This window comes from Zingiber officinale, chromosome 9A (genome assembly GCF_018446385.1).
Source record: "Zingiber officinale cultivar Zhangliang chromosome 9A, Zo_v1.1, whole genome shotgun sequence".
NCBI lineage: Eukaryota > Viridiplantae > Streptophyta > Magnoliopsida > Zingiberales > Zingiberaceae > Zingiber > Zingiber officinale.
This window is the reverse complement of record NC_056002.1, coordinates 16,291,041-16,301,730: the sequence shown is the minus strand read 5'-3', so window position 1 is coordinate 16,301,730 and position 10,690 is coordinate 16,291,041. Positions and strand designations below refer to the sequence as shown.

General features: G+C 38.2%; 1 protein-coding gene across 1 annotated transcript; it reads right to left on the bottom strand.

Moving 5' to 3' along the window:
- Nucleotides 1-2,019: 2,019 nt before the first annotated feature.
- On the bottom strand, nucleotides 2,020-2,454 carry LOC122019064 (LOB domain-containing protein 18-like). Its single transcript, XM_042576572.1, has one exon. It carries the CDS (start codon nucleotides 2,452-2,454, stop codon nucleotides 2,020-2,022), a length of 435 nt encoding a protein of 144 aa, XP_042432506.1.
- Between the last annotated feature and the right edge of the window lie 8,236 nt (nucleotides 2,455-10,690).

Here is a 10,690-nt window from a genome sequence, read left to right as displayed (position 1 = left end):
TATCCTAGAAAGTCACAAGGCATAAAAATTTTGAAAACAGCTATAACTTTTCAATAGTTTAGAAACATTATAAACTAAACCCTATTATGTCTAATTGAAACAAGTTGATCGGGAAGGTTAAAATAAGTTAATCAGCTTTTCATATATGTTGGATTTACTATAGAAAACTTGCTGCATTATGCAGAAAAGACATTCAATTGCACTTTACAGTATCTTAAAGTTTTTCAAAAAGAACAAAATACTCTACAAAAGACTATTGTATACTTCATAAGTAACTCATATCATACACATACTAAGTGCATAATGAAAGTTGTTAAATTGTAGTTAGTCCAACAGAAATGGCTTCATAATTAGCATCAAGAAGTTCACCAAAACACAAATGATTAGGAAGACTAGCATATGAGGAATAGATTTAAATCATGAAACTTCTGACGCAGAAGGTAAATGATGGTCCAACAAAGTTGTACACAATTTAGTTGTTAAAATAAGTGAGATGAAACGTAAAGCAAAAAAATAGTTATGTGCAGAAATACATGTAATAATAAAATCGCTGCATAATTGAACATGCCCAAGATACACAGGATCATGACTCACTAAAACGTTGATGTTGTTGCTCAAATGTTATAACACGAGGAGGAAGGAACCCAAAGCCATACATGATAAATATATAGAGCCGAACCTAGTCATAGAAGTAACCCAAAGCCATACTATGCAATCTTAAACACTTAAAAGAGAAACATTTTATCACCTGTTTGAGACCAATAATGTAATTCTCTTCCATGACTTTATCCCAATCAAACCTCTCTGCCAAACCATTAAGCAAGTCTGCGATCTACTCATAATTCATTGGGCGCAAAGTATCAACTTCAAAACCAAACTTTTCATGTTCAGTACCAATTCTGCTTCAGCAAAAAAAAAAACATACAAGTCATCATAACAATATGACCAACGACAGTGAAACGTCTCTTTAAACTTCAAAGATAAACAAAGAGGCATCCCTTCCATATGGAATAGAAAAAATGAAACAATTCAATAAGTACAAGGAAATTAATTTTCATAAGAAACAACATCGATAAACTATTGATTCCTAAAGGCCAGCTCCATGGATCTTTTCTCAACATTGACCTCTATGTAAGGAAATGAATGGAAAAAAAAACAAATTCATAAACAAGGAGCCTTAAATAAGGAAATAAAGCAGTTTATTCAGGGTACAATAAATGGACAAGATTAATTTGCAATATTGATACGAAGGAAAAAAATCTTCTTTGTTCCTGTACTTCACAAGGATACTAGGACAGTAACTAATACAACCAGCCAAGTCTTCCTCGACTTAGATAATTAACAGGATATGTATTTAGTTCCTACAGAATTCCATATACTAATCATTCAAAGAAAAGTTTAAAAAAAAACATAATAATTGGAAAGGAGAAACAAAATCACATCAATAGAGATCCTGTATAAACTTCTGTACACCAAATGCATGATCAAAGGCAATCCATATTTATCCACCAACGATCCCAGGAAGGACTAGCAGGCATAGCAGAAAAGCCAGATGAAGAGTATATACCTCCATTTCTCCTTGGGCTTGCAACCCGAAGCGAGATACCTCACGAGATCGGAGTAGAAACCGACACCAAATCGACCAATCATGCTCACATCCACACCGTCTTGGAGTGCCTCCATGAACTCCTTGGTGCCTGACCGTGCGATAGTGCCCAAATTGTTCACTAGATCTCCTTGGTGCCAGACCGTGCGATAGTGTCCGGTTTTAGTATTGTTCTTGATGAACACTTTTCATGGGCGGGTAGGGTGAGAGGAGGCCTACGTTTTCAGTCACAAAAAGGTAAGGTTTGACTTCATTGAAAGCACAGAGGCGGAGGAGACGTCAAGAGGAGATGGGTGTTCAGGTCGCTGGGACGTGGTCCGCCTCCACGACATGTGTCGATCTGTCGCGTTATGATTAAATGAAATATTGATTAAGAATCAATCATCTCGCTAGCTAGGAAAGAATACAATCGATCAAGATCGATCGATGGAGCTAAAAAAATTAATGATCAATAATATCATATATGTATATAGTATATTACATACCTGTTGTTGGAGGGCGAAGATGTGAGTGACGCAGCCGTAAACGGGATCACGGAGGCGAGCCTGTGCCTCGTAGAAGATGGTGACGACGGCGTCAAGACGCTTGTGAGCGGGGATGTGGAGAAGCAACTTGGAGGCGTTGCTGGCACCGAAAACCTTGTGAACCGCCGCGAAGTGCGCCGCGCCCTGCTCCGAGTCAAAATAGGGAGCGAAGATGCATCCTGTCACGCACTTACGCCGCAGAAACTTGCAGGCCCCGCAAGGCCCTCCTCCTCCTGCTCCTCCTCCTCCACTGCCAGCTCCGCTTCCTCCTCCTGACCCTGCTCCTGCTCCTGCTCCTGCACTGATACTGCTTCCACTACTCATATCACACCCTGCAGCCAGCCAACCCCAATTGATAATACTGGCTATCTATTACATGCGTATGAGAGCTTGTAGCAGTCTTGAAGGAAGAGTGATCGATCGAGATTATAAGAGGGAGGGAGAGAGCTAAAATGGTGTGAGGAGAGAGAAATTAAGAGGGGCGGTGGGTTTGGAGGAGTTACTATTGTTCGATGCTTGTTGGCTTTTGGTTTCTCTAGCACTTTAAAGCCACGCCAAGCGCCCAATCCTATCTCTTCTCCCCACTGATCTCACAGGCCACTTCTACACGGCCAGGGTCAGGGCAGCCCTTCCCTTAGTAGCTTGCGTGAAGAAAGCATGCAATGCAAATTTAATTAATTTAAATAAGAAAACCAAACCCTATCTCTATATTTCCTCGACTCCATCTGATCTATTCTTGCTATAGCTAGCTTGTCACTGTGCATCAGTACCACTGCACAAATTGTGTTCGGTCGATGGAGGTTAGGGGAGGCAGAGGAAGGCAGCCACTTGGACATGGCTTTTTACGCCGCCGTGCCTTCGGCGCCAGGACCGAGTGCTTCCCTTCTAGCGGCGTCGATGATGGTCGGGCGGAGGAGGATAATGTGGAGGAGTTTGCTCAGAGGTTGGAGGAATCGATTCTCGAGCTTCAGCGGCAACAAGGAAATGGAGGAGACGCATCCCTGTTCTCTGCTTCCTTTTGCCTCAACACGAGCTTACCACCGTCGTTGAGCAAGCAAGAGCCTTCAACAGAGCCCCCGTGGGTGCCGGTGAGGCCGGAGCCGCCGGACTGGCCCGGCCAGATCATGCCGGTGAGCGTGGAGAAGAAGCAGGTGGTTTTGATCCGATTGAGGGGGGCATCGATCCAAGAAGGGGAAGAGATCCAGGAAGGGGAAGAGGGAGATGAGGCTGAGAGAGATGGTCGGGAGGTTTAGGTTTAGGTTTAGGCTAAGAGAAGCGGCGCGATATTAGTTTAGGTTTTGAGGGAACGAAGTGTTGTAAATTTTGGCTGGAAAAATTAAATTATTTTTTTTTGGTTCATTAACACCGGGTTTTAAAAATCGCTGTTAAAACCGATGTCTATTAACAAAAAAAAAAGGCGCTCATAGACATCGGCTAAAAAATCGATGTCTATGAGCGAAAATCTGCGCTCATAGACACCGATTTTTGGAAAAATCGATGTAAAATAATCAAAGACATCGGTTTTTACTTAAAACTGTTGTTGTTCCACCGATGTCTATGAGGGTTTTTCTTGTAGTGATAAGTCCCACTAAGCCCAAATGACAATGCATTATACAAAATGGTCGTCTCATGCATTCATCCTCTTTCATCCAGAGATCAGGCAGTTCTCCGTCCTGTTCATCTTTTTCTAATGTATGTCCTTAAGTATAAACTAGATATAGATTTTGTTTATTGGGTTTTTAAGTCCATAATCTACTACTCTGGCTATAGTATCTCATTTAAGGTACACATGATTCATTGTCATATCCTTACAGCTTTCATAGCTTCCTTAGGAGTAGGTGTAGGGCGTGGTGAGTTGATCGAGTTATCTGATTTTGACCTAATTGGTTGATATGGGTTAGGTTTAGTAGGTCCCCAGTGGGAAGGAGAAAGGAAATAGCATAATTAAGCAAGTGCCAATATCGGCCGGAATATACCTTGAGAAGGATAGGCCCCAACATCGGCCGGTATATACCTTGAGAAGGATAGGTCAACATCGGTCGGTATATACCTTGAGAAGGATAGGCTAACATCGGTCGGTATATACCTTGAGAAGGATAGGTTAATATCGACCGGGATAATATCTTAAGAAAGGTAGGCCAATATCGGTCAGGTTTAAGCGTTTAAGATAGATAAGTCAAGATTGTCTGAGGTAGTACATCTAGATATAAACTGGTATTGGTCAAGTATATATGATCACCCGGGTATGTAAAGACACAAGGCCTCATAGGAGTTATAGTATATTATTAGATGATTAGGTCTTATGTTGAATAATAGTAATAAACCGACCAGACATAATTTAAGTTCAACTTCGGCTGATACAAAGCACGGTATCATATCGGGCTGTCTATAACATAGTAAAAACAGGATGAGCAAGCATGGGTGATGAATATACTTCAATATAACTTATAAGACAAGGCGAGAACAAATATTTCAGGAATATTCATAAATAGCTTAATGAAAATATATGTAACATGTAATTGTATAACAGGTTGACTAATTTAGCGGGAAGAATGTTTCTAGACTCTTCTGCAGGTACTAGACAACAAAGATGGTACATCTAGGATACAAAAAAGATTCCTTAAAAGTTATTTCCCGCAAAGTACATGGCTTACGTCATCTCCTAACAAACTCTAACAAACCGGGATCCACTTCATGACTATGAAGGTTATATGAAGTGGTATAAAAAGGGGAATTCTCTCCGTTGGCCAGGTATACTCACGCTCACAACACACATTGCAAACCCTAGTTTCAGTTACTGTTCATCTTTCTTCTTCTTTCTTCCACACTAAGAGAGATCACTGACTTAAGCGTCGGAGGGCCTAACCAGGGATTCTCATCCCGGTCTTAGGTCACTGACAATAGTGTTGGTTGGTCTCTTGTGCGCAGGAAGCCGTGGAATCTCCAGATCTCGGTATTCTTCACTAAATCCTTCCTTTCATCTTTGGATCTTCGTACAAGGAGGGCGTTCTGTGATTTTATTCTCCCGGATCCGCTTTGGGTTTCTCGGATCGGTATTCCACAGGTATTATTCTTCATCAACAGTATGTTTTCTCCCAACTTTCCATTTTGTTAAGCTTCTCAGACAGGATCATTGGTGTTCGTCAAATGTCCTTGGTTGGGATTAAGACTAGTCCTCAGGGTCTGGTTTACAAGCATACTCATCCATACTATGTTGTACTGGTCAAGGAAGTAGTGGATGCTGAGGACATTCCCATTGCTGTAGAGGATCCCTATATACCGTCATTAGCTATTGAGTATTCCCATACTCTAGTCTTTGATGTAGCTCAAGCGACTTCATCTACAGCTCCTCCTCCTCAGTTTTGTGATCCATTCAATCAGCTTTGAGACGATATTTTTAGTCGTTTCGAGTCTCTTCATATGATGTTTCAGGACCAGCTGGCAGATTTTCATCAGGATATTACTAGACGAGTAGAGTCGTTGGAGGCGCAGTAGACTAGGATGTTTGGCTATTTTCGTGCTGCTCATGATCCTCCACCTCCTAATACCTGACTCTTTATATTTACTTCTGGACTAGTGTGGACTATTAGACTTATGTATATTTGGACCTCGTTCTAATAATTTGTATTTCTGGTCACTTATTTTTGCATAATTGTTGGTTGTGTTTTATAGAATAGGTCTTCATACTTTTTAAAAAAAAAACATTATTACTTAGTTTATTTTTCAAAAATATTTTTGTAAAAATTCCCTTTTTCGAATTTTTTTTTTTTAAACTTTTTAAATATTTTCATTTTTTCAGAGTAGCCTAGGACCTACCGTAGAATTGCATGATCCTATAGTTCTAGGAGCCAGCATCTCACAAGCACAGTAGGATCCCTTGTTTGATAACTTAGAATGAGTGAAATGCTTAGGACCTAGCCTAAGATTTCATATGCTTATGTCAGTGCATCGTTATAAATCTAGGCTTTAAACAACATACATGGATCAATTTGAGTTAACGAGCTGGTAACAACATAGTACTAAATACTCAAATTGACCAACCAGAGTCAATAGCTACTATATTTTGGTAGTTAGCCTTGTACAATGGTTGGACATTTCATCATAAGGACATTTTTTCCTTAGTTTTTATACCCATGCTTGGACTTTTAGGTTATCATCAATTTTAGGGGGAGCTTTGAGCTATTTTTTTAAGACTATTTTACAAGTTTTCAAAAAAAAAATCTTTTTAAAAAAAAAAATAGTTTTGAAATATTTCAAAAAATTCAACTTATTCAAAACTTTCACAATTTTACCCTTCTCAAAATTATATATCTTACTATGTTTTTCAAAATTTATTTTTAAATTCATTTTCAAAATATTTTCAAAAGTTTTAACTTAGTGAAAATTTCACTATTTCACACTTCTCAAATTTTTCAAAATTACATATTTTTTTAAATTATTTTTCCTTTATTTTATTTTATTTTAAATTTTTATCTTTCAAACATCTTAACATCAATAATTTTTTTAATATTATTAACTTGGTGAAAAATTTTCAAATTTTTAATTTCCTTATCTTAAATTCTTCATGTTCTCAAAATTCTATCCTTCTTTCAAAAATAAAACTTTTTCAAAGTTTTATACATATTTTTGAATATATATATATATATATATATATATATATATATATATATATATATATATTATATATATATTACCTATAATTTTTCTATTTGCTATGATTCTAAAACTTGTTACAAATTTTTAAATATTCAAAACTGCTAGGTTCAAACTTAAGCTAAGTTGTTACCTTTAACTTTTTGCATTCGAAGGTTTTCTTTGAACATAATTCATTTTACTTGCTTTTATTGTTTTCCCATATTTTTGATGTGTGTAAATGGGGGAGAGATAGTGAATTCATGGGGAGTTGTTTAACTCAAGGGGAAAATTAAAAGTTAAATTGCTTGTTTATTTAATTTTTACATATTTTAACATAACTTTGAACCTTAGTTGTCAAACATCAAAAAGGGAGAGATTGTTGGTGCAAGTTGTACCAGAATCAAATCTAAGTTTTGATGTTGTCAAAGGTTCAAGTTAAGTCTTGTTGTGATCTAACAAGTTGACTGAGTGTACAAGTTGTTTACTCAATCAGAAAGACCTAGTTGGAGGCTAGGCAAGAGAAATCTTAGCAGATCGTGGAACTCAGGTGCAAGTCCAAGTGGGTCGAGGGGACCCGACGCTTGGCGGTGCGATCGAGAGGTTTGGAGGACCGAACATCAACGAAAAAGTCCTAGCGAGTCGATCAAAGCTAAGTGAAAAGTCCAAACTAGATCTGGAGGATCTAAGTTTGGTAGGTAGGTTGAGGCAAACAACTGGAGGAGCGACGGTGAGATCGGGTTCCCGAAGGGAACAACCTTAGGTTGTTGATCCAACTGAAGAAATCGGGAAGATTTCAAAGTTGAGATCAAGACAGTTCTACTATCTTTTATATTACTCATGCATTATAATATTATTACTGTGCTAACATCTGTTTTGTAGGATTCTTTTCTGTCTAACACTGTGTTGTAGGTCCAGATGGATCGGTCGACCGAATCGGAGGAACGGTCGATCGAACAAGAAGAAATCGAAGCAGTGTTCAGATCAGACTAGAACAGATCAGAGCCCAATCAAACTTTGATCGGTCGACCGAACAGTAAGATCGATCGACCGAACAGTAAGATCGATCGATCGAATAGTAAGATCGTTCGACCGAACAGTAAGATCGGTCGACCAAACAGTAAGATCGGTCGACCGAACCATGATGACTCAGCACATGTCAGTTCAACAGCATCGATCAGAAACAAAAGGAAAAAGGGTTGATCGGTCGACCGAACCCATGGATCAGTCGACCGATCCAATCAACATTAATGCACAGTAAATGTGAATCTCGGCAAATCTTGACAAACAGGGAAGGAGCATGTTCGGTCGACCGAACATAGGGATCGGTCGACCGAACATAGGGATCGGTCGATCGAACCTTTAATGAGCAATTAATGCCAGAGATCGAGCCAGCGTCAGACTCCAGCCAGGAAGAAAGGGAGCTAGTTCGGTTGACCGAATAGAGGGATAGATCAACCGAACGTCCATTACACCTATAAAAAGAGGCTCGAGGTTTGAGGTTGGACAATACTTTCTGATTGACTCAAGTTCTCTTCTACAAACTGCTCGTACTACAAGTCTTCATCAACTCTGCAAGTCACTCCGTCCGATAGTGCCGACCAAAGCTCCAACTCCATTACTTGTCGGTGTATTTTATTTGCTTGCATTGTAATTAACTTAGGCAAGATAGTAGGTTGTTACTATCTTGCTCATTTGTACATTCTGCTTCTTTTCGAGGGACTTCAGAAAAAAGGGTTATAGTGGATTGCCCATCGGTGCGATCAAGGATCGCGGGCCTTCGAATAGGAGTCGACCTAGACTCCGAACGAAGTAAACGAACTTGTCTTTCTTTTTTTACTTTTCGCTGTGCATGACTCTGCTTTCAAAGAAAAAGAGAAGTTTTTAAAAAATGCGTGATATTCACCCCCCCCCCCCTCTATCGCACACAATCGATCTGTCAGATATAATGTGTAGAAGCTACTTGATTTGATCTAGATAAAAAAACTGAGATTGATATGATCTAATATTGATTTAAAATGCAGAGTTATATCTTGTATACATGAAGAAAGAGTTGGAGACTTTAGTTGGGTTGTTATACATGAAGAGAATAATATTAATATTCAAAACAAAGATAATAACATAGGACAAACAAGAAGATCTAAAGCCAAAGAGTTAATACAAACATTAATGCTATAATCAATTGATTATTAGCATTCTCTAATGCTATATTAACTTGGAACAGTTGTTGTCGCACTTGCACAGGTTTAGTTTGATTCTTTTTCTCTCGTAAAAGGGCAGCATCGATAGGGAGATATTAGGCTAAACTTCACAAAGAATGATATTTCACTCAATCATTTGATTTATAGTATCCTCTAATGCTACATTAACTTGGGATAGTTATCGTCGTACTTGCACAAGTTTAATTTGATTCATTTTTTTCACATAGAAGGGTGACATCAGTAGGGAGATGTTAGGCTAAACTTCACAAGAAAATATGTTTCAATCAATCATTTGATTTATAGCATCCTCTAATACTACATTAACTTGGGATAGTTGTCATCGCAGCTGCACAAGTTTAGTTTAATTCTTTTTCTCTCATAAAAGGGAAGCATCCAACTCCTTCCTTGCCTGATTCTATTGTTATATGAGAATCTTAATATAGCCACAAATAATATGATGATCCATGGCTAGACTGAGATACCAGTTTGGATTAATTTAAAAAATTCATAAATTCAAGGAAAGAAAGATATATATAATAGAAGAATGATGAATAATACAAATCAAGAAGTAGACGAGTTTACTGATAGAGATGGTATTTCAAAGGCAGAAGACATAGAGCTTGAATCTTCATCGTTAGGGGCTTCTTTAACACCACCCTGAGTGGGTTTCTCCCTCCTACTAAAGCAAGACATGATCCTCTAAGTGATATACTAAAACCACTATATAAGATGAAGAAGGGCTAGCCAGCATGAAAGAGAGTTAGGTTGATAGATGATTTATAGGGAATTGGATCTAACAACATTAACTCTTGATAAAGACAACTCAAACGGAAGCGTATTTTTGATATTATAAATAGGGTCATCAAAAGACTTGCTACAACTCATCAAAACATGTGAAAAGATAAGATGGAGAGTAATGACAAGTAGGGGTGGCAATTTCTGACCCGACACAAAAACACGACCTGAACCGAACATGAAAAAATCAAGTTAGGGTCATGTCTTATTTGGTTCGGATCGGGTTCGGGTCAACCTGATTGACACAATTAATAAATAGGTTAGGTTCGGGTCAATCTAAATGACCCAATTACAACCTGCGAACCTATTTATAAATATTTTCAAGTCGGGTTCGGGTCGGATTCTGTTAAGTTTAGGTTTAAATAAGCATATTTTAATAACATTAGTCTTTTCAGATCAGATTCGAATTGAGTTTGGGTTAAAATGAACATTTTTTTTATAAATGGGTGATTTTAGGTCAGGTCGGGTTCAGGTTAGATTCAGATTGTGGGTCATTTCAGGTTGGGTTTGGTTCAAATACAGATAAACGAGTCGAGTTCAGGTTGAACAATTTGACTTGAAATATTAATCAGGTCAGGTTCAGATTTTGATGTTTCAACCCATCAATCCATCAACCCAAACCTGTCAACCCGAACCTGACCTAAATTGCCACCCCTAAGACAAGGACAACCAACCGTCGACCCTTGAATCCTTCCATGCACCTACAGTACAGAAGTTGTTACAATGCATCGCAGCTTAAAATTATTCAAATGAAAATATTACAAGTCCTACACACTAATAAAAAAGTATGCAACAATATGTTTTCATAATGTGATAAATAAAATTTTATTCACCAAAATTTTAAAATTCTAACCGTTGTAGCTGCAACTACACAATTACTGCTACAATGTGTAACAACTATAGCATGAAGTCTTTGGTGTAGCAGTTACAAA